The sequence below is a fragment of the Chaetodon trifascialis genome, chromosome 1 (assembly GCF_039877785.1).
Source record: "Chaetodon trifascialis isolate fChaTrf1 chromosome 1, fChaTrf1.hap1, whole genome shotgun sequence".
In the NCBI taxonomy this organism is placed as follows: domain Eukaryota; kingdom Metazoa; phylum Chordata; class Actinopteri; order Chaetodontiformes; family Chaetodontidae; genus Chaetodon; species Chaetodon trifascialis.
In genome coordinates this window covers 3,982,320-4,006,834 of record NC_092056.1, presented here as the reverse complement: position 1 = coordinate 4,006,834, position 24,515 = coordinate 3,982,320, and the positions used below count along the sequence as shown (strand labels likewise).

The 24,515-nt window shown below is 42.3% G+C and overlaps 1 protein-coding gene across 1 annotated transcript in view; it reads right to left on the bottom strand.

Annotated features, from left to right (window-relative positions):
* Positions 1 to 24,515, bottom strand: part of LOC139328888 (protein kinase C-binding protein NELL1-like) — a 233,835-nt gene that overhangs the window by 168,910 nt on the left and 40,410 nt on the right. Inside the window, exon 4 of the mRNA XM_070958961.1 lies at positions 18,636 to 18,806. Within this exon, the coding sequence (XP_070815062.1) occupies positions 18,636 to 18,806 (171 nt within the window). The remainder of the gene's footprint in view (positions 1 to 18,635; positions 18,807 to 24,515) is intronic.

Here is a 24,515-nt window from a genome sequence, read left to right as displayed (position 1 = left end):
TACTCCTCAGTGGTGTGAAGTTAACAGACATCTGTGTGGAAGTGGAATAATGTGCTGGTATTCTTTCTTACTTTGGTGGAAGCACTACTGTATATTCAGGCAGCTGTCACTGCAGCTCTGTGGGATCTACTTCTGAAAGGGCATCTGTCAGTCTCTATCATGCTTCTTAAGTGCTGCGAAAGCATCGAACTGTACCCGCTCCACTCAAACAGCAGCTCTGCCGCCCACAGCGGTTGAAAGACGCCGGCATTATGCTCTGATATGGCAGGCCCGCGATTTGAGTCAATACTCCCATTCATTGTTAAATCCCGTCCAAGTCGTCTTCCAGAAAATGAAAACCTAGAAATCCCTCAAGGATGAAATATGAGCAAGATGGGATTTTCTTTTTTCTTTTTTTTTAACAACACGTGTTTTTAACCATCTCGCCAATATGTGATGCAAAAGAAACCCAAAGCAGAAAAAGTGAAACTAACCAAAAAGAACTAGAGCATCCACGCTGAAAAAGGCGAGGAAACCACGGCCCGAAACTGGAGCAGATCCTAATAAGACGGCAGATGTATCACGTTTAATGGATGAAATGACCCAATTTCCTTCACCTCAAGCTTAGTGCCGGGGTAGAGATGGCTTTACCTATAGTATGTAGATGAAGATAGAGTCTAATCTGGCTTTGTCACCAAATTCCCAAAGGAACTGTACACCTGCTTCCTCCCTGTCTCAGATATCTGTAATTACTTCACCTCGACAATGACCTTATCTGTTGATAAAAGCTCCTGTCCTTTTCAGATAAGACACGATTAGTGTAGCTGCAGATATATTCCGGGGGAAAAAAGAGATGGAGAGACTGTTAAAGTGTATAAGCATGCGTCTATATGTGCGTGCGTGTGCGTCCCCTGGGTCTCCTTGGTGCAGGGAGCTCCTCCCGTCTGACTCCTCCTCCTCACTGCCGCCTGGGGCCCGAGCTGGGGCGTCTACCCACATGAGGTGGGCTGCACCCCGCTGAGCTCGACGCGGGGAGGCTGCAGTAATGACATACTCCATCACACGTTACACTAGGCAACAGTGAACCCCAGACTCAAGAAGGCTGTTGGGGAGGAGTAAGAACCTCAAATGTGCTCCTTAAAAAAGTCAAAGATCTGAGCAGCAGGATGACGGAGGCTCGGGCAGGGCCAAAGATGGCGCTCTCAGAACGCTGTTTGTCTCATGACTCAGACATGCGGATGCATCCATCACTTGAGATGTTTAGGCAACTGTTAGGACATCACAGCCATGTGCAAAGTTTGAATCCAGCTGTTGCATGTCATTCAGTCAAGTTTAAATATTCTGCTGTGCAAGATTTACATGCAATGGCCATGCTGAGTGTCCGTGCAGTGAGTCTTTGATGAAGCAGAGCCAAACAACAGACAGGGAAGTGAAACCGTGTTTTTAAGTTACACTTTGATTTTGGGTACATTTGTTTTTATTCATGCTACAGCTAAATGTGGCTTGGCTGTATGTCTGCCAGCTCATTATTATTCCATTAGCACATACATGTCATATAAACTGTTTAATTGTCTGTGCAAACATACCAACTTCCTTGCTTGCAGCATTTTAACTTTTAATACACATTATGCAGATAGTCTCATGGGAAATATCCCAACACTCATTGGCAATGAACTGTCATACAACCTAATCCAGAAGTTTGATCATACAATCTCAACACTCTTTCTAGCTGTAGACTGATCTGATTTGATCCATCTCAGCATGATTCCCATTAAAAAAAAAAAGATCTAACAAAAGGAGAAAATACATAATAATACAAAGACCAATGAGAGGAAAACAAGTCTGAGCTGATTAGCACCAGATTCACTCACACCGTGATTACCAGTTCATGCCTTAAATCAATTTCAGGTGCAAGTGCAACCTGATGGAAAATAATTGGGGTTAACAGCTGCATTGGTGGAACAGCAGGCTTGTAACACTGATTGAAAATCTAAGTCGGATGGTCGAGGTCTGTGTGTGCAGCCTACCTCACATGAGAAGCACATTACAAAAATCAATATGAAAAAAGGCTCATTGACATTTAAAAATTTCCTTCATTAGACTGGCTCGGGCAGGGGGAGTAATTACTGGGAGGCCTATATGAGCTGCTGCACTGGAACTGCAGCCACCCATTGATCTAAATGTGGTTTATTCTGCTGGAGTTACTCCATTGATTAGAGACCCAAGGGCCACATATAATTTCCTCTGTGCTTTCACTGCACACTGTGTCCTGTGCAGCTGTGATAATACAACAACCCGGTCAAACAAAGGAGCTTTCCGGTCAGAGAGATACCAACTGTATCTCCATCCCAATCCTTTTAAAGGACAAAGGTGTCAAGGATACAGACAGCATCATGTGGCATTATTAACCTGATTTCAACTCATTGTCATTCTTTGCGCGGCAGCCTCCTCTTAGCTGGGGCGTCGATGATCAGGTAATGAAGTAATGAATGCTTGCTGCTCTGCTGAGCAGCTCCAGCACTGCCCTTCACAGGAAATTAAAACGTTACACCTGAATTGCTCACTGGGAGTAACATTTCTAGTTCTTCATGCATGGCTGAACTATGACTTAAACCTGTCCACGCATATCGCTCCATCTTCTAATATATAATGTACATTAAGATGCATTATGGATGAGAAAAAGACTGCGATGCACGCATGGAAAAAGACGAAAAACGCCTAAGAAGGAACAGGGAGCAACAGTATTATCAGATGAAGTTTAGCTTCATTGCAACTCTATCATTATTCTAATGTTCCATTCCAGTCTAACAGCCTTGTTCTTGTCCTAATGATAGTTTTGGCCGGGCTGATGAGCTGCTTAGCAGGTAAGGGAAAAAAGAACATACCTTCCAGCTCACTGGCTTCTTTAATGAGCAAAGCAGAATGTCATTTTCTGGCTGCTGGACACAAAAGCAGCGCGAGTCGTATCATTATGAGATCTTTAAGGTGGAGAGCTCCCGATGTCTCCCCTCCGTCATTAGCCAAGTGAGTAATGGAAAAGACAATATTTCATTATGTGCGTCGAGCTGCACACTTGATTGTGAAAGCGAAAGAATGTAAAACAGGCTCTGCTATCATCAGTTCTCCACGACATGATCTTGATCTTTATAATACAGAAGCTTCTGAGGAGAAGAAAATGATCTGGACTGTAAGGCTCACTGAGCCATCAGTCGACTTCCTGCCATCGACGCAGCATTGTGGGAACTGTAAAATGAGCATTAAGGCGGAATAAAAGAGAAACCTTCATCTAATTTTCGGTAAACCTTTATTTTCCAACCTTAAGTAACACATTTGTTTCTATGTTCACATGCAGGGCTGCAACTAGCGATTTTTTTCACTCTTAATTACTATATCTATTATATAAATGTGAGGGAAAAGGTGAAAACTGCCCATCACCGTTTCCAAGAGCCCAGTTTGACGCCTCCAAATTGCTTTTGTGCGATCAACAGTCCAAAACCCAAAGCTACTCAATTTACTGTGATACAAAAGAGAGAAAAGCTGAAAAGAGGCTCAAACCAGAGAATGTTTTGCTTGATGAAAGTCTTGTCGATTAACTCAAGTGTTCAAATGCAAGCGTAATCTGACCTGCTCATGTGCTGAACAGGTACAAAGTCGGCGTAATTCATGCATTTGTCTCTTGATCTGGAACATAATCTTTATCCAACTTGTATTCAGAAAGCATGATCTGATTGCTGTTTGTGCCTTTTTCACAATATTTTATCCAACTTGGCGATGCAACAGCCATCGACGCTGATCGTCAGCTGTTTTGAAGACGTAATTAGGACGTCGTTCAATGCGGGTAGAAGACAGAGCGAGAGAGAGAGGGTGAAGGAGGCAACAGGGAGAGCTAAAACATTGAAAGGTATGATAAAAGCAAGCCTCAGACCATAACTGAAACAGAGACAGCTGCAATGCGAATTGTGGAAATATGTTCAGAGCGGCAATGAGCATCGGCGAGTCGGACGTTTAAAAAAATAACACTGGCCAGGGGCAGTTTATTCTAGTGAAACCAATAACAGTCCCTCTTCCAGGCACAAAAGCATCTCATTTAGGCCATAACTACATCTCAAACATTGATGTCCCTGGATGATTTATGGGCCAAATGAGATGAATAATGTAGATCAGACCGCATTGTTAGCCAAGCGTCTGGTTAATTCAGGCCACGCAAACGCCTCTTCATTACCATGTCCTCATGCTGTTCAAGCATCTGCTCCTCTAACTGTGGATGAACCAAGTGTCCACTGGAGGCAGTTTCAAACAAGCAATCTGATTGGTTGAAGTCACTCTGTACTTGTGCTTGTAATTCCAAACACACAGTTTGGTAGGAAAACTTGGAGGGATGATGCAACCTGGCACCAGTCTCTGGTTAATTAGACCAGTGCTAACTGGTCTAATTAGCTGTTACATGTCAAACTGCTGAAGGAAATATCAGTTCTGATACGGATCAAATTTGACATCTCGTTACTGCTGGTGCCAAAGGGTGCAGGTTTCACTTGTGTTTCTTTGTTTTGCTCTTCTGATGCAATCTTCAGTCAGCAAATCTAATTTACCATTTGGCATTTTTTGGATTGACCTGCAGGCAGCGCCATAATAAAGGTCGGCTGGATTCATCATCCGTGGTCCAGAAATATCAACAATAGATGTTACTTTTCTTTACAACGTTTTGCATACTGGATGATTCTGCAGCAGCAGGTTTATGTCCAGTACCAAAGTTAAAGCGCAGAGGTGTGTCCTTTACGTAGTGAAGCCAAATGTAAGTGCAAGGAGGTCGGGGAGTGGTTAGGTGCATATGCAGCAGGTCCGACTTTTACATCAGAAACGTCAGCGTGTAGCTTTGAGCTAAATGCTAATGTCAGTATGCTAACATGCTCACAATGACAATGCTAACATGTTGATGTTTAGCAGGTGACATTCCATAGTTGTCAAGATATTTTACTCAAAACCACGAATGTCAGGCGATGATGGCGCGGCATGTAAAGTCTGAGGAGCACCGAAGTCAGAAGGGTACATCCTCTGGAAACCATGAACGTCTGAGCCAGTGTTCATGGCAGCCTATCCAACAGCTGTTGAGATATTTCAATCTGGACAAAAGTGGTGGGTTGACCTATCGACTGACCGATTTGTCATCCCTGAAGCTAAAAACAACCTCATAATATCTGCAAGTGTCCCATAAGCACCAGTCACATCCTTCTCTCTGGGGTTGTCATTGACATATGTGCCCTGTAATGACGCAGGGAGAAACCAGAGCAGGAAAAATACAGGTTTTAAAAATGTGAAAGATTTCCTCTGGGGATATTTATGCTTTACTCTCACACTGTATCGGACAGCAGTTTCACTCCAGGCGGCAGGCTAAATGAAGACTTTGTGTAACTGTCAATGCTAATGCAGACATATCAATAAATCTGTGTTTTCAGGTTCTTAACCCTGAAATCAAACCAGCTGTGTAAAGTATAACTTGATGAGCATGAACCTCTCTGAGCGTCTGACTAAAACTGATTAAAAATTGTAAATGTGCTGCAGTTGTTATTCAGATATTCAGCTTATCCATAAGTAAAGCTTGTCACTGATGGCAAACAAAGCCTGTTGTTGTGACACCCACGTTCTCCCAAGCAAAAAAAATTTTTAAAAACTCCAGCAGAGAGAATACAACAGTAAACACACAAAATAATGTACCCTCAACATAATCACTCCAACATAAAAGGAGCTGTAGCCTCAGACACGCCACACAGGAGAATAAAGCTAAGGCTTATGTCTCTCTTTTAACTACTAATTGGAAGAATGTGAAATATTAAATGATAATCAAAGTTTGACACAGCTTGGATGCTATTTTCATACAAACACAAAGCTCCAGGTTAGCCACATGTGCTACAAATGTAAAGTTCTTAAGAAAATCATCAGAACATCACAGCTTACAGATCAAATCCCTGGTTCAGCTTTGACCTAAGGTGCTCACTGTAGTTGTATGCATGCGGTTTATCAGAAGCTGAAAACACCAAGCAAATTTAGCAGAGCTGAGCTTTGCTCTCATTTCATGATCCCTGCTTTCTCAGATCTTTGTTGTCTAATATTATAACACTTTTGTCTTCCTCCTTGTCCAGGACTCGCTGCTGCAACAAATACAAAAAAAAATCTACTTTTGTCTAACTGTAGGTTAGAGACAAACAACATCCTGACAGACAGACTGAAGAAGAGAGTGTCTGGCTATTTAATGATACTCTCTTTGTGTTTCAGTAATTATGTTAGAAAGACATACAATATGCTGTGTGTTTATGACTGCATCATCTCTGCTGGATGCTTCCGTTTCAGAGGATGTGTCTGAGAAACAATCACGGAAAACTCAAGACCACTGGGTGAGCTAAATAACTGGATACCGTTTTTGTCCAGAGTGGTCTCCATGACAACTGAGGAAGTCCATCCCTTGTTCTTTTGTGTTTTTAACCATTTTTGTCCTGTTAGCGATAAGGTTAATCAGCGGTGACGTCAGTTGGCCGGTCCAACGCTCCCACTACCAGCTCATAATTTCCAACAATTTAGCATGTACAAGATTCTGAGTAAATTTCAGATTTGCATGTTCCTGAGCGGATGATCCCTCTTCATTTTGGTTGTTTTATGTGCTTTATTACGTCAGGCCGAAATGTCAGCTTTACCCACTAGATACAATAATTATATCTGAGCATGTTAAAAGTGCCCAAGGTGGTGAATGATTTGATTGTAATGACTCTATGACCTCCCCGGGTCAGACGGGGCCTTTCTGTGTGAAGTTTGCATGTTCTTCCCGTGCATGCGTGGGTTCTCTCCGGGTACTCCGGCTTCCTCCCACAGACCAAAAACATGCTCATTAGGTTAATTGATGACTCTAAATTGTCCGTAGGTGTGAGTGTGAGTGTGAATGTTTGTTTGTCCTTTCATGTGGCCCTGCAATCGGCTGGCGACCGGTTCAGGGTGTACCCCGCCTCTCGCCCATTGTAGCTGGGATAGGCTCCAGCCCCCCGCAACCCCGAAAGGGATAGGCGGTATAGATAATGGATGGATGGATGGACTCTATGACCTTTCCTCTTGCACAACCCTCAGGTAAAAAAAAAAAAAAGTATTTTAGCCTGGTCTCAAAGTTTTGAGTAGAGCAACATTTTCAGTATGTTGCTCAATCTGTCAAGTATTTTCCTACTGAGGTTGCTGGCGGGGCTTTAGAGTGTTAGTCTTGGTGAAAAACAAATTCCTGTATACAGTCCGCTGAGGGAGAGAGAGCTAGCAGGCAGAGAACACAGAAAGAGAAAATTGAGGTTGAGTAGATCTTGAGAGGGGGTTGCTTTTGTTTGTTGCCCATTTCTGCACCCTAAAGGAAGGCGGCAACGAGGAGAAGCCAGTTACTTTCAATTCAACCCTGACTGAGGGTTGGCTTTCATACCACGTTTGAGGATCACACAAGTAACAGAGCCCTGGCTAAACAGGGTGCCGAATAAGAGGCGGCGCAGCAGAGGCGTGGGAGCTGGCAGCAGGAACCGAACAGTGCAGAGAGCAGCAGAGGCCCTCTGGGAAACACCAGCCAGTCTGCACAGGAAATGACCTTCAGTGAGCAGGGGGCAGCAGCGTGGTTGTAAGTGACAGGCAGAGCCAATGTCATTACTGCGATTAGCTGTTCAGGTCCAAAACAAAGAGCTGACACTGAGTGTGTGACGAGGGAGTATGTACTGGGTGTCTGCCACTAATTCAATTAGGAAATTTGGAGATTGCAATTACATACAACAGTTATGTAAGCACCTGACCTTGTCTAGGCTCCACAGTGGCACTGTTGCAGGTAATATCACGGAAATGTGTGCGTGGGAGAGAAATGACCTGCAGTAACCGAGTGTGTTCCAGTGAAATGCATTTGAAAATGAGAGGTGGAGGAGGCAGAGGACTGAAGAAGTCATTGACTCTGTATGAGGGAGCAGACTGCAGGCACCTTCTCACTTCACACATCTGAATGCAATGACGTTTTGTATTTCAATACATATCATTATTTCCACATGTCTGCCTGCTCATTTAAAAACGCTGCTGAAGCAAAAAAGGAAATTTGTTTTTCAGCTGGTCAGGTGTGTTGTAGCATACGGTAAGCTTTTTTTCCCGCAGAGCAGCAGTAACCAGCGTGGATGTCAGTGACTTTGGCTGTTATTCAGACTTTTTGTAGAAGAGCTGAGGTGTCCTGACCCCAAGCTTAAGGCCCAGTCACAACCGCGTCTTTAACAGCAAAACTGGAATCATAACTGAATCACTTTGATCTGTGGATTCGCTCGTGGAGACTAGAATATGTATATGTATATTATAATATATAACTAGCTGAGCTAGTTCAACTTTTAATAAAGTTTGGCATACAAATTTATGCTTTTGACACATAGCAAACTGTCTTGACAATGCTGACCTGAGAGGGAATCCAAAATGAGGGAGGAATCTATTATCTGTGTCTGAAAATCCGGTGTCTCTCGGAGCATAAACAGTTCCACTGGCTTGCAGTCAGTCGTTAAACAAGAGTGCATTGTACAAATACAGAACAACTAAGGTAACTTATTACTTCAATTAGTGTCCAAGAGCACATGCACTTAATTTAATAAACAGATGATGTAGTTAGTCGCTCTTTAAGATCAGTCACCTCACGGCAAGACGGATCTAGACTGTGTGGACTTCATACATAAAACATCTCCTTTGACTGGTGACCTTTTCAAGGTGTTTCTCTACCTTCCACCCAGTGCTTACTGACAGAGCTTAGAAATCAAGAGACTACTGAAGGTGGTTATATTTAAATCATGCTGAGGAACAACAACAGGAAGTTCAGCTCTGTCAGACTTATAATAAAATAAATTTGGGGACAGTCATTTATTCAGCGCAATCATGTAACTGATCGGGATCATTTATTAGGGTGGCACTGAATAGAGACGTCACGCCTGTGAATAAGCTGAGCTGAACTGAGCTGATGAGCTTTGAGGCAAACCACATTAATCATTGCGTAGAAGAAACATAATTACTGGCAGAGACTGAATATTGATAAGATGAGAACGAGTCCCAGTCCAGGACACCGGACGAGTCTCGATCAAGTTAGAAAACTACTATTAGTCGTGACAAGGCTGAAACACTGACGCCTGCCTGGGCAGATACGGATTGATTAGTGTAGCATCCACTTTCAGGTCACAGCTTAACAACTAACTACAAGCAATTCTGGAGTAGCTTCCAGACACCCATGGCTTGACTGCAGGATGCAGTTTGGTGTCCCTTCAAGTCTGCATTGGCTCAGTCTCTTCAAATTGGGCCAGCAAACCAGAAAAGTGCAAGTCAGAGTCAAGTGTCAGTGACCAGTGTGCAGGATTTAGGAGGATCTATCGGCATTGGCATAATTATGTTTTCATGAAACTAAGAATGTTATTCATTTAGTTTGGAATGAACTTCTCATAACTGCATAGGGCACTGTGTTTCTACAGAAGCCCAGAAAGGACAAACTAAACACTGGTTCTAGAGAGAACCACCACAAGTTCTCCTACACATTTGGAAGATGCCACTAAATCCAAGTCCAAGTCAAGTGACAAGTCTTTCAAGTCTCTACTTGCATCTCTACTTTTTTTGTATATAAGTGAGGTCTAATCTTGGTAATGAGCCCATTAATTAAATCTGCAGCTCTGAGGCAAACATTTCACGACTGATTCTAGGTTTTATTTTTACTTTTTATCATAATAATGACTTTAGGTACATTTTCGTCACCTGCATAACATCTGTTTAACAACAAGCACAGCTTCTGTACAGGTTACAGAGCTAAAGCTACAGGTGTCCACAAGCTCACTTTGAATTTTGGGACAGCAGCCCAGCCGCCACACACAAAGTGGAAAATCATGTACTTAATGGAATGGAGGTACCAGAGGAGTTATGTAGCTGTTAAAAGGACAGGGTTGAGGTTTGTGTTGCGTGACTTCGAGGACAGGGTGGTAAGATGTTTAGCAGAAACCCAGTCTCCAAAATCTCTGCACCGAGCAGGTGAGCAACATGCTAACATAACTGAATATAATGTCAAATCTACAAAAGTAACACCGATTTAAATCCAGTGCCAGTTCATCTCTGACCTTGGAACTCTGCAGTGATGAATAACCTGATTTCCTTAGTTAGGCTGCAGCTATTATTTTCATGATCAATTTCTCCATCTGTTATCATTCTGATTAACTAATTATTCAGCCAGTGAAATTTCGGAAAATTCCCAAAACCAGTTCATCAGTACACAAAACATTTAGTCCTCTCTACACTGTTACAATGCTCATTGACAGGCTCCATCTCAGCTGAAGGCAACACTGCCTCTCTGCGCTCCCTCAGCATGTTGCCCACATGTCTCTACCTCTGAAATTTTCTGTGGATCGATCTCAGACAAGGACAGATGGGGAAACAGACGCGGGGAAATTTCCATGAACTCTCGAGTTACTGATCCACCTTCAGATTAAGTCCAAATCCTAACCCAAGGTAACAGTCCTTCACTTGGACACCGTGGCTCGCCCGGCACGGTCAAACAAAATGACAGCTACAGATTGAAGCTGTTGCCCTCCAGAAAGCCAGAGGATTTGCTTCCTGTAACAAACAGCGTCAAAGACACAAGCAGATGTGGCAGGGGATACCAAACGGATCAAGACAGTCAATAATGTTGTCTATTTTTTGTTTTCAGCAATAAACATGAAATGCTCCATTACTGCAAATTTCTCCTATTCCAAATAAGAATTCTGATTACTCCGATTAATGCTGTGAATAGTTAATTGCATTGCTTTTAAAATACTGTACTGTCCCATTATTTTGCCCTCTCGGACTGATCTGTCCTTTAATGATAAAGGACAGTTTGTAAAGCACTGATGAGCAATTCTATTTCCTCCCGACAGTACAATGTGAAAAATGTAGAAGGGGATAAACAGTCTATTCATTTAATACTGATGACCGTGACGAGCAACGTGGGTCAAAGACATTTCAATGGTTAGCATCTGAATTCATTATAGTGGCTTGAATGCTTGTCTTAAACCTTGTCATAAGGACATGAGAATGAAATGTGACATTGGTATTAATTTCCCAGAATGCTCTTAGGTAACCTCCAAAGAAGTGATTATTTGGGCAAAAGATTTTCCAGTTGAGAGACAGAAAGAAAAGAGTCATCTCTTAATGTTAACCAAACCTGCCTCATAGCCATTTCATATTCTGGTCTGGTTTCTCATTTTGCTTTGTGCGTTTCACTGGAAAGAAGCCTCCATGTTTTCATTCTGAGGAAGTGACACCAAACACTTGACATTTCTGCATAATGTTTTCAATTGCTGAAACATTTTCTTCTATCTGATAAAACTGGTCTGCGTGAGTCGACAGTTCCAAGCACATCAGCTATCCTTAAATCATCGCTTTCATTTTGTCAGCGTGTTAGATAGATGACTGATAGCTGGCAACGCAATACTGCTGGACAGACTGGAGAACTGGGTGGTAAAGTGGTTCGAGTCATATCTTCACGGCAGAAACAATTTTAAAGTCTGTATTTTACTCTCATAAAAACAAAGCAAGAATCAGAGGATTCATTCCAGACAGCTCGTCAAGAAACTAATCTGTGCTTTCATTTCCAGTTGGTTAATGTCTTTTCTCAGGTCTCCCTAAAATACTATTTGAAAACTTCAGCTCATTTAGCATGCTGCTGCTGCTGGAGTAACATAATTAGCTATATATATAGTCCACCTTTGTATGAATGCACTCGTTCAGTGAAGGCCTCAGAGTTTGTTAAAGACAGTTACTAAACAAACCAAACAGGTCAGGGACAGTGCTGATGGTTAGGTTGTAAAGAAAATATCCCAACCTTTGAATATCTCACAAAGCACCGTAAAATAGTGTGACGACCATGTTCAGTCTGCCTGCCTGTGTCTCACTCTGCTCTCGCTTGCAGTTACTGGGAGTTGGCTGGTGGGCGGCGCTGGGAGGCAGTGCCAGCTGGAACCTGCCGTTCTGGGTTGGGCTTGCAGAGGTTATAAAGGACCGCCCTTTTGGTCACACACTCTCTCCCAGCTGGGCCTGCTGCAGCCTCTTCAGCCTGTTTCCCTTTGTTTGGTTTGCTGCACCTTACACCATGTTTCACCCATCCATACGCCCTTCCTTCCTGATACCCTTCCTACTTACACATGCCATCAGTTATTTACTTTTACTTATTTGTTTGAGTTAAATAAATTAACTTTCGACTGATATATCTGTGTGTGGCCTCCCCCTTGTTGTCGGCCTTGAGCCAGTTGGTAACAATAGATAATTAGGAAATAAAAGAATATGACACAACAGCAGATCTAGCAAGAGAAGGCCGTTCACCTAAGTGGACCAGGCAAGGAGAGCGTTAACCAGAACAGCAGCCAGGAAGTCTTATTTTTGTATTTACTTTTATCAATTCTCTGTCATTCAGTCTGCTATTTCAGTCTCTCCTGTCAGCTATTATCAAATAACGCAGGTGACAGGAAACAATAAATAATAATAGAAACTCTCAAAACCAAACTGCCAGTGAGTCAGAGTCATTTCCTGTTTACTGGTCATTTAATTTTTTTGAAAATGTGCACACTTTATGACTAATTTCTGTGGGCCTTGTTAAAAACTATAAACAGATTTTTACATCTGTAGAGTGGATCTCTGTGGCACCTCTTACATGCTGCTCTCACACCTGGTGTCATGCCAGCTTCATTGATTATAGCACAAGCTCAGTGTTGCAGCATCCACTCCACGAACCTTCTGCATATGTTATGTGTTGAATATCACCAAAGCGCTGGCAAGACAAGAAAATTGCTGTTCACAATCTGAGAGAGCTTGAGCTGTTTTGCCAAGGAGAATGAGCAAAACTTGTAGTCTGTAGACGTGCAAAGCTGGTGAAAACATAACCCAAAACACTTGCCCTTGTAACTGCACCAAAGGGTGGTTCTACTAAGGACTGACAGGGCTGGTGCATCCAACGCATGTCTGCTTAAATATCGCCTGTCTCACAACAAAAAGTCGTTTGCATCATCAAAACACGACACATGTTGGCTGAATTGAATGGTAAAAAGCCCATTAAAATTCATTTCAACACTGCAACATGAGCTCAAGGGGATGAACATGAAGCATCACAGTTACTGTAAAACATAAAGCTTCCAGAGAGTCCTGCACCAGCTCTGACCACCGTTACACTGATGGACCATCTTGCCCTTCTATCCTTTCTGCATCTGTTCTTAGCTTCTGAAATTTCCTTTAAAAAGATTTCTGTAAATTTCCATTTTGCTGTTTGCACTCTTTTGTCTTCCCTTGCTTTTTGATGATGCATTGCATAGAGTCACCCGTGTCAACCTAATCACATCCATCTGTGTAATATGTCACAGTTTGGGTGTGAAACAGTCATCGATAAAGCAAGAGCTGCCAAAGCCAAAGGAACTGCACACAGTTAAAGTCCACCTGAAGATGTGGGGATAACGTGCACCCTCTTACATTCATGGATACTTAAAGCCATTTAATGCATGTTGAAATCAATATAGTGCTGTTTAGTGCGTAAATCAAATTGATGTACATTTCGAGGCCTGTGGCTCTGCCAATCTGCTTTGAATGGAGAAATCATTCCCAACACATAAGAGAAGTGAGATGATCAGTGAGGCGAGGGCGTGATTTTCACTATCTTTTCTTTTTTTTATGTTTTTTCCTTGTGTCACCAAAGCCAGATTCACTTGGTTGCTGTCAAAGTAGTGTGAGAAAATATCTAAAATACAATTGGATGGTCAGCACAAGCTCTCTACAAACACCTTGAAAAAGAAGGATTTGGTTGAGAAACACACACATAACACTCACACTAAAATAAGGTTGCAAATCAAAAAAAGAAGTCTGGCTGCCTTTCTCTGTATCTAACCGAGTCCTCATATAAAGCATCCACATTAGCGCCCTCTGGGAGAGTCTGATTGGCAATTCTGGACATATCCTGCTCACTGCAGTGTTTATCAGCGGTACAAAAGCACAGAATTACAAGCTTTATCCATTGAAAAACATGCGCATATTCTACTGAAAGTCAGGATCAAATGAAGGTAAATAGTTTGTTTTAATGGGTTTTCATTTCAGCCTGTCAGGCGATCCAAAAGAGAGGGAATTTGAGAGACTTTTTGTGTCCATCAGCTTCATGGAAATACCAGTCATTGGTGATGTTAAAGGATTCGAGCTGATGATGAAGAGTCTTTGTGGTGAAAAGCCAAAAGCTTTGTCGGCAACTGCAGATAAAAAGTTTAGCTGCTGTTTTTTGCTGTAATTTACCAGCTTTTGACCTGACATGCAAAACAGCTCGACTCGGCGCAGACTTTAAGATGCTGGTGGCAGATCAGACCCGTGAGGCTCGTCATCAGGCTAAAGTGTTGTGTTGTCTCTCAGCTGACAGGTGACGCAGACAGTTTGAAATCTGATTTGTGGACCGGTGCTGTTGCCCGTCATGGTGAAACGCAGTCAGGTAAACGTGTGATCAGAGCTGCAGCTGCAGATGAGGCGGTTGACCTTTCTGGTCGATCCAGCACATGGTGGGAGAGGCTTGGTAACCATGGTGACATTCACACTATCATCCGCACAGCTTTGATTTTGCAAGAAAGGCTTCACAACAGAGCAGCAAATGTAAAGTCAGCAGCTGAGATAAACAGACGATAATCAAACTGACTTTTCAGGTGTAACACACCTCTTAAGTGCTACTGTCCAAACCTGCCTGCCACAGCAGATCCACACTGAGACTCTTTCCTCCACTGGTCCCAAACACTAGTGGACACTGCATAAAACATTACATTATGCAAGCTCTGAAGCAGGAGGTGTTTTCACAACGCAAAGCTGAGGCTAATGTGCATTCAAATTGGCTTGGACTCCTTCCCTAATGCTAGCATGCATGAGCGATCAGTCAGCGTGTGGGTGGGTTCATTTCAACTTTCAACAAACGTTGTCATCCGAATAAAAAACAGCACACACAACAAACCGTGTAGTTCTAGGTGTATGTGGCTCATTTTGTCTGATGCAAAGAAATGTGGGGTCTCAAACCATCCAACAAGAAAAATGCAGCCCAAAATTACTATCATTCCAAAATATGACGAGAGTATTGCACTGGTGAAGGTAAAATCCAATGTTATTTTAAGAGTCTCAATTTATTTCTAGACCATTATTTTGCTAGACATTGAGGAATTGCAGAAATGTGTAAATACTCCATGCACAGCAGCTTGGATTTGGAGTTACTGCTTTTCCACAGAGGTCCATTTAAGCTTCCTTACACTGGAATATACTCTGCTTATTACATTGTCAAGTCATCAGCGTCACTAATGCAACAGAACATATCATGGATGTCAAGGAATAACTGTAAAAACACACACAGGAAAAACTTCTTGTCTTATCATGAAGTAATGAGGGATTACATAATAACTACACATTATGACTTATCACTGTTTTGCCACTGAGTGTCAGATTCAAAATGCAACTACTCATGAAGAGAGGTCAGTGTGTCAATTCACAGATATGTATGAACTTACCTAATTAATGACCTAATGATTCATTAATATATCATCTCCCTGTCTGCTCTCTAGTAGCTCAGCATTATCTACTGTATAGTCCTCGATTTGGAGTTGTTCATTCCCAATTAAAGGACTGGCAGAGAGCTGAGACAGTGAGTTTGAGTTTCATATTTCACTCTTCATCTTTCATGTTTTTGATGAGGAGCACAAGGTTTTTTACAGTGGAAGGTAAAAGAAAGAAATAACTACATACAGCGTCCTATAAGAACAACAGTCTGAGCTGTAAAGTATACCTCTGCCTACCTACCTCTGTCTGTTACTGTTTGGCCTGTAGGCCCCCTGCCCCCCCTCCCTCCACACTCACACACCACCAGGTACAAAGATAACGCCCGCAGGTCGCTGCTGTGCTTTGGATGATTATGTTTATAGCAGCGCTGTCAAAAATATTGCGTTATTAAGGCGTTAACGCGAATCAATTTTAACGGCGTCATTTTTTTAACGCGCGTTTAACATTCTTTGTGACCTAGTGAACTTGTAGTTTTTTATAAGCTGTGGCCACTGCTAGTAACGTAAGAAAAACTACAGGATCCGATTGTAAACTGGAAACAAAACAAAGGCACGCCCCACGCATGTTTTGGTCTTGCCTGCTTGCTAGCTGTGAAAGTGTAGGCGGATGTCAAGCGCGAAACGTCGAAATGGATGCGAACAAGATTCTGAATAGAAAGTTTAGATTCAAAAAGTTGCCAGATGGGTCAACTGACAAGACCAAAGTTTGGACAGAGGCATATGGATACCGCAACTAAAAGCAAGCTTACTGCAGCCATAGCCAAGTAATGTTCATTCTTTCTGGAGAGAAATAAGAGGGGCTGATGAGCCTCTGGTGAATAAACAGAAGAGTATCACAGTCTGACTGCTTGTATGTTCAGAGGAAACTTAAGAAAGGAAAGTTTAAGCCATTGTTTAACTGCACTATAGCCTGAGTCCCAGTTTACAATGATGTGCACTGTTTTGATCCCTTAGAAAGGGTTGTTGAAGGGGCTTTTTTGTAACCAAGTATTTATTTTTTTTGTCATCTGTTTATTGACAGTGTTAAATTGTGTGAGATTTGATTCATTCACAAATTGTTTTCAATAAAAAACATTTGCACAAAGCAAGCCGATCCACTTTTCCACGTTGATAAGAGTATTAAAATGATAATTAATGGGACATTTAGAATAGACAAAAATGTGCGATTAATTTGCGATTAATCGCAAGTTAACTATGACATTTATGCGATTAATTGCGATTAAACATTTTAATCGATTGACAGCACTAGTTTATAGTGAAATACTTCTGAGAAAAGTTGTGGAGATCATTATTTTTCGTGGACATTGTAAAGTTTTGGTTTTTGTGACATGGATTTAATGCTGATGTAGATGCTGATGTGAAATCCTTCTGAATGTTAAAAGTTGTGCTTTATTTGTGTGGAAAGCTTTAAAGACGGTCAGACCACAGGCTGGAGAAATGTTTTAATAGTATTTCTGCAGTAAAATATTATTCTAGGGAGATGTTTCCATTTGTTACACTTCTATGGCACGACTTTCTGTTTTGGGGGGGAAATATTTCGCCCTGTTGTTGGTTTGTTGCCTCAAGGAAAGAATCTGCTACAAGGGCAGTGAAACGCCAAGGTTTACTGTGGTACACATGACACGTAAAATAAAGAGGCAACATATGCATTAGAAAAAAGATATTTTTTTCCAACCAATCAAAATCAGACGCTTTAAAGTCAAAACATGAAACAATCAAATAAAGAAACTGATGCTAATTACAGCTAACATCTTATGTGTGAATATTTCTTAGAAATCAACACAGAAATGACAGCCCCTCATTCAGTCACGGGCATTTCTGCTAATATTATACAGTATATGTCATTTAGATTAAAAAATTACGGAGGAGGTGTGGGAAAAAGGCAGCACCATGCCATCGAGGTGTTTTAGCATTCTGACAGCTGAGGGAAGATTTAAAGGTTTAGCTTTGTGAGCGTGTGATGTTGCCAACCTACTGCCTGATAAGAGCTGTGGTTCACGCACTCATTACTGAACCCTGATCCACAGCACGACCATCATGGACGAGGTAATAATACTTAAATATGAGCATTATGTCTGGAGGTGTGTCTTTCTTTTGGTCAGACAGGGAGGGAGACTCGATGCGAATGTTTCTTCAGGCGGAAGATTTAAAAAAGAGATTCAGCACCAACTTGCCTTCAAACATTCAGCTTGGTGTCAACTTTCACTTTCACACCACTCAGCCGGCGGCAGCTGCTACACGGCACTAAACAAGCCATCCAATCTACCATCTCTTCATTAACTCAGCTCTCACCCAAAGAACTGTAAAAAGCAAAAAGTTTTGATTCCAATTTTATCGAATTACGTTTTGGTCTTTTCTCCCGAACAGCATTCTGATGCTCTCTTTCATCTTCACTAGAGTCTCCTCTGACAGGCAGCCAGTGCAGCCATAATTAATCGACAAACCACCAGCCCGATGGGAATAATAGGCGTTTGGGAAGAATCAATACGACAACGCGTGCATCATACAGCTTTTCATCCATGAGAGGTGACAGAGCATTACCTCTGCTCAAATTTACGCTGCTTGCTCACAGTGCGTCTGTCTCGCAGCTGCATTAAGGAAAGGACAAGCGACGCCTCCCTGGCTCTCAGGAGGGAGGCAGGACAGAGAGGGATTGCCACAGCTGAAGTGCATGTTTATAGATCAGCTCTGACTGAGTGCTCCTTTAGAAAAGGGCCTTCACTTCCCAATCGATGAGGCGATTATATCATTGTTACCTTCTACTTCATTATGGAACAGTGCGAGCTGAACACACATCCTCTGGGCTATATAAAGATACAGCCTTTCCTGCGCGCTGTTGTGTGTGTGTTAATTTGTCCTTGGCTGTTTCATTGTCGGCACTGTTAGCAGCCTGTCATCCACGCTGAGACAGTAGCGAACAAATATTTACCTTGATAAACACTGACAGCTCATTAGATGTGTCACTTCAAAGGAGCATGGTAAAAATAAACCGCCACCGCCACTTGTGACAGAGACATCAAGGTGTTTCATGTGTGGCCTACGTGTGTGCGGTGTGTGGGTTACCTGTTACAGTCGACGTGCAGCAGTAGGTGGGAGGCGCTGATGGTGAGAGCGATCTTGTGCCACTGGCCGTCGGCGAGGCGGTACGGGAAGGACTCGGAGCGCGGCTTGCCTTTGAAGCGGTAGTGGTAGCGGATCTCCTCCCTCACCCCGCTGCTCTCCAGCTCAAAGTAACTGCGGTGGAAGAGAGGAGGTCAGAGGTCAGAGACGCCCAGCGTCCTTGACGAGGTCTGCGCTCAGGGTAAAGGAAGCGCTGCACACACGCCACCGCTCAGGCTCCAGCACCGTGGATCATGATCACGGATCTAATTACAGCTAACACCTTATGCGTGAATACTTGTCACATTTCATATAAATCAACACAGAAATGACAGACAGTTTATGATCACGTGCAAAGCAGGTTAATTACTTTCTAAACCTTTTCTTGGAAATAAAAATGCAGTGGCCTTTAGAAAAATATTACGCTCAAGCTGAAATTTATGAGTCGATCAACAGGAAAGCAGTTTTACTATCTGAATAATTGATTGATGTTTCAAGTGATTTACAAAAAGGCCAAACTTTCATATCTATTGTGATTTTTTTTATGTTTTGTATTATTGGAAGTTGAATGTCTTACTTTTTCTTTTTTTTGACATTTTCTACTTTTTAATCAATTAAAAAGACAAATAAACAAGAAAAGAAGAACAGTGAAGTGGACAGTGATCATTCCCTACACAAAACACTAAAACTCTGCTGTAGACTGATTAAAGTGGCTGTTTTTAGGCCCTTAGTGAACGATTTCTTTTACAGCACAAACAATCTGAAGTCCTGATAGTTGTCCCACAATATGAAGGTGATGGAACAACTGACAACAAATGTAAAAATGTGCTCATCTTACAGACTGACCAGTAGTATAGCTCAAAACAGCAAGTGCCTCTATAATATCTGTAATACTCACTTGATTAAAATAGATCTTGTGTGCAAAATTGAGGCTTTGACCTGAGGGTGGCGCTTAATAAAAGCTCACAGAGTCTGCAGAGATGAAGTGTTTCGTCCTCTGAGGGAAACGATTAGTGAATAAAATCTATTAGGATTTTATGTGTCTTGTGCAGATGTGGCCTCACAGATGTGCTCGAGAAGAGATCAGAGGTCACTGAATTTCTTTGAAATCTGGCTTTTTGTTTTCAGGTTACCTAGTCATCAACCAGAGTGCTGAAAAAAAGCTCATTTTGATGTAATTGGACAAAACATAGAACGAATTATCCCCCTGGAGATGGTCAGTACTGATACTAAATTGCACTAATGTAAATCCAGGTGCAAAGACATCATCTTGGGGTTTCACTGCTAGTGGAGCAAAAATGTACCTCCTCAATAAAAATGAGCGATTAAACTATGAAAATTAAATGTCATTCTGGCTCGCAGACAGTTTCTCTCCTGTTGTGGTTTGAGAGGAACCGCTGCCACGTTGGCAGACTTCAACACTCTGCTGATCCATTATTTATTAAAAATGGCCACTATCATCCTGACCCCTGAATATACAGACTGTAATTTCATTACCAAGCTGACAAACAATAATAATATGTGTACACACACAGGACAGTGAGTTTAAAAACAGCTACTGAGGCGGAGGCTCGGTGTAATGCTCAGTGATGCCCGTCAGTTTGTCTCGACAAACAAGTAAAGACGGATATTTCAGTCTCGGCTTCGCCCACTATTCTCACTTTGTGGTGTGACTGCAGGTGTTTGACCTGCAGCTCGTCTCAGCTCCGTGTACACACTACTCTCCACACTCATCAGCCACGCTAAATTAAAAGCCGGCCAACCACAGACAGCAACAGCCCGAGAGCCGCAGGCAACCAGTCATGACATTTCAGCTTCCCTGCGGCGACGAGTGACCCCAACCCTGGAACCCCTGGCCCCTCGGCACACACACTGCATGTGACACAGCTCTGCGAAAAGCTGAATCTGGCTGGAAAATATCCTATCCCAATATATTCAGGCACAAAAACAGACTCACAAACAGGGTTCAAGCCCATTCAATACCAAAGCTCAAGAGCTCTCATGCATATTAATGGGAGGGGAGAGTGGACCCACTCCAGAGAATAGCAATCGAAGCTGTGGGACAGCACATTTATCCATCTCCCTGTTCTTAAAATGAATGAATCTGATAAGAACTCACCACCAACAAAACGGCAAACACGTTATAAGATAAAATATCAAAGATTACGCCGTCAATATTTCTCACATTGAACAGTTGCACGTTAGAACTGGTGTCCTTTGCCTGCAGCTCAAAGACGAGACGTGAGTTATGAGAAATACAGCAGGTCAGGTTGAACCAGGAAGCCATCCAAAGCTTGGGTTAATTTTCATTTTCTATTTGTGAAATACATTTTTTGCATGTGACATGTAATAGTTTCTGAACAGAAATACACCTAAAAACAAGGAACTCTGCAGACAGGTTTCAGTTATAAAAGAATACAGCAGCCATAATGAAGAGAGTGCAGATGAACGAAGAAAAGACAAAGGAAATGAGAGGAGGGGGCGTTGAGCGGTGCATGCAGCCTTGTAGGGTTCGGCTAAGCGAGTTTAAACCTTTGCACAGAGTTAATGACGGCCCATCAGCCCCCCACACAGCAGGCTGTGTTAATACAAAAACAATTATCACACGGTAAATTAACAAGCATCACAGGGAAGTGTTTTTCTACAACATTAAATTGCATTTGCACGCGCAGAGCAGTGGCTGATTGCTTACGTGTGTGTGTGTGTGTGTGTGTGTGTGTGTGTGTGTGTGTGTGTGTGTGTGTGTGTGTGTGTGTGTGTGTGTGTGTGTGTGTGTGTGTGTGTGTGAAATAGACAGGGGTACAGTCAGTATGGGTACGGCCGGCCGGTTGGGCCGTCTTTGTGCAGCATGTCATCACTCTGAAATTAAATGAATACATCACTCAGAGGCTGTGCTGGGCACCTGACAGCTCATCTCCATCATGCTGCAGGAGACAGAGCCGCTGATACTTGTCAGCTGGAGAAGAATCATTTGCATGGAACGAGGAGTAAAAGGAGAACGAGAGCTCTCCGGCTTTGCCTCTTCCACTGATGGAGGCCTCCTTGTGGTTTTGAGAGGCCTGGAATCACTGAACGAGCAGAAACACCGTTATCCTGATTTGACTCATGAAATAATCATCAAAGGCATTAACTCCACTTCACAGCGAGCGTTTATTTTATGGAGCATTTAGTGGTAGCTATTGTATCTCCACATTACAGCATATTTAATGAAGGGGAATAATCTGTTGGCAGGCAGTCCATTTGTAACAAACCGTGTAGCCTGACAAACACCAAAAACGACACGTCTGTTTTGGTGCTTCTCTGCACAAAATCTAAACAATGAGCCTTATCACCATTTTAAAAGCTTTCTTTCATTGCTGATCCTTTCATAACCAGTGTTTTACAAAGCTATTTTTTTGACTAATGGAAGCTGCGTGGATCTAACAGACCCCTAATGTGAGCATCCACGCTTTCAGAATAAAAAAAAAGGATTTGCATATCAAAGGAAACTGAAAATTTTGGCTAGCAGTGGTGGAGGAAGACGCCGTTATGATCAGGATGTGTTCAGATGTGATGTTTGAGCAAAGCTGTGCTACTGTGCAGGCCACTGTCCTATGAACCAAAATACACTTGAAAATAAGATGTGCCTGCTTGAACTCAGTAAAGAAATGTCCAATTTTACTGATTTGACCAAACAAAAAAAGCATATATGGTTACCAGTGACTCAAGCAGCCATACTTTGTTTTGCATGTCTTTGGGTTCACTTTATAAGGTTCAAATTGATCAGGACCGCCTAAACACGGCACACAAAGATATGGAGGACTGCAGAGGACACAGTACTGGTGTCCTCCAAATACAGACAAAAAACGCTGCACCGGGAGCATCCTTTGAAAAGTAAAAGGCTTTGTTGGCCAATTATGTTGCATTCAGTTTAGAAATGTGGGCTTCAGAGGACAAACCCCTGAAGTGGGACACCGCTTTGACTTCCCTTTTCATTTCTAGTAAACCACAGCACAGCTATTGAGGAAAGTTTCCTTGCATTTTCAGGGGTCTGGATGTGTTATTTTTGCAAGAATGTGACAGTGTGAATACACATTAAACATAACTTGTATATTCTGTTCTGGCTGTACAGTGATGAATGAGAAAAAACACATCTCTAAGCAAACCAGGCTTTTATTTATTCGTTTAAAAGTGATACTCTCCCAACTTTGGATGGCATCTCACTCTTGCTCCTACATGGTTTGAATATATTTATTGTAAGTTGGACAAAAGCGCCTGCACAGTGAATGTAATGTAATACTGTAAAGAGTTGCACTACACCGCAGGAAACCCACTTCGGAGTCACAGCGGGCCATTAATTGACTGTTATCTTTGTCTGCAGAAACGGTGATTTTGCAGGTGCAAAAAGAGGTTTTCTGCATCGCGCCTGTAGCGAATCCTGAATCTGAACAGAGAGACCGTAATATCAAATGTCAAGTTTCCATTCCAGTGTCAACTAAGAAGCCCCAGGTGATACGACAACAGAATGACAAATTATATACTCTGAGTGTTTGCTGGAATTTGTCTACAAGGCGATGTGCAGACACAGCAGATTTTGTCAAATTCAAAGCAGCACACTGACACATGGTGCCACATAAAGCAACCTCCCATACTGTAGGTACATATGGAGCAGACTATATGGACAGCACTCTAAAATATACATTCAGCATGAATTTATCATGTGCCTTGCAGCATGCAGTGCTAGTGGTCACTGTCCAGTAGCACATTGGCCCCATTCTGATATTGTAGAGATCTCTAATCTCATAATAGCACAATATGGGAGCACAATATGTTTGTACTGATGTTGAACCCGTGAATGTCACCATGACAGTCTGACGCTCTCACATTTGGAGAATGTAGTTTCACTGCAAATTGAGAGTAATGGGGACGTCTTTTCGAAATTGCATTCACCTCTATTGTTATAGGATGGAGGCATGAATCTGAAAAACTGATATGACAACACCCAGACCAACGAGAGCAAATACAACTACTCGAAAGCAAGAGTTGATCATTTCTCTGGCTTTACATGAGAAGATTGCACTCCCATCTTCATCTGATAAATATCTGGTTATTAGGGGCAAACAGCGACTCTGGCTCTGTCGTACATTAGGCTACCAAAATCTGCCAGCCTGCACCACCAAAGCCTAATAATTACCATGTGCAAAGTGTAAAAACAACTTCTCGCTGTTTTCTGGGAGTTATGTGCCAAAGCGTTGGCACATTATTGGCACAAAACCAGTGAAGAATCGAGAAAGTTACTGGTCGCAGCCAAGAAACAGTCTGTAGTTGTCATTTTTATACCCTGACTTTTGTATCGATGAAAGAAAAAAGATATAATGTGTTAATAAGTGAGCTTTAGAGGTGCTGATTGGCTGATTTTTGTGTTTTGTCTTCAGACATTTTCCAGTCTTTGTGCTTAACTAACCAGCTGATGGCTGTAGTTTATTATGTAATAGATAGATATGGCAGTGGCATCACTTTTCTCATCGAACTGTCTTCCTGAATGCAAAAATGTCTCAAAAATTCATTTAGATGAACCTCAAAGAATTTAGGTTGATCAGGGAAAAGGATTTTCCTGAGAAAAAACAGGACACCAAGTTTGTTCTTGCAGGTGGCAAAGATGCTTTCGACATGTTGTCAACGTTAACGTGATACGAACAAAGCAGAGCTAAGCTAGCAGTCATGTTTTAAAGTGACAGCAGCTTTTCTCATTAGCTCAGACAACAGAGAAACAGTTATGGTGACTTATCCCCAGCGGCGATATAAGCACGCTCACAACGCAGGACATGCGAAGACGACTTCATGCTAATGCCTCTCCTCATTTTC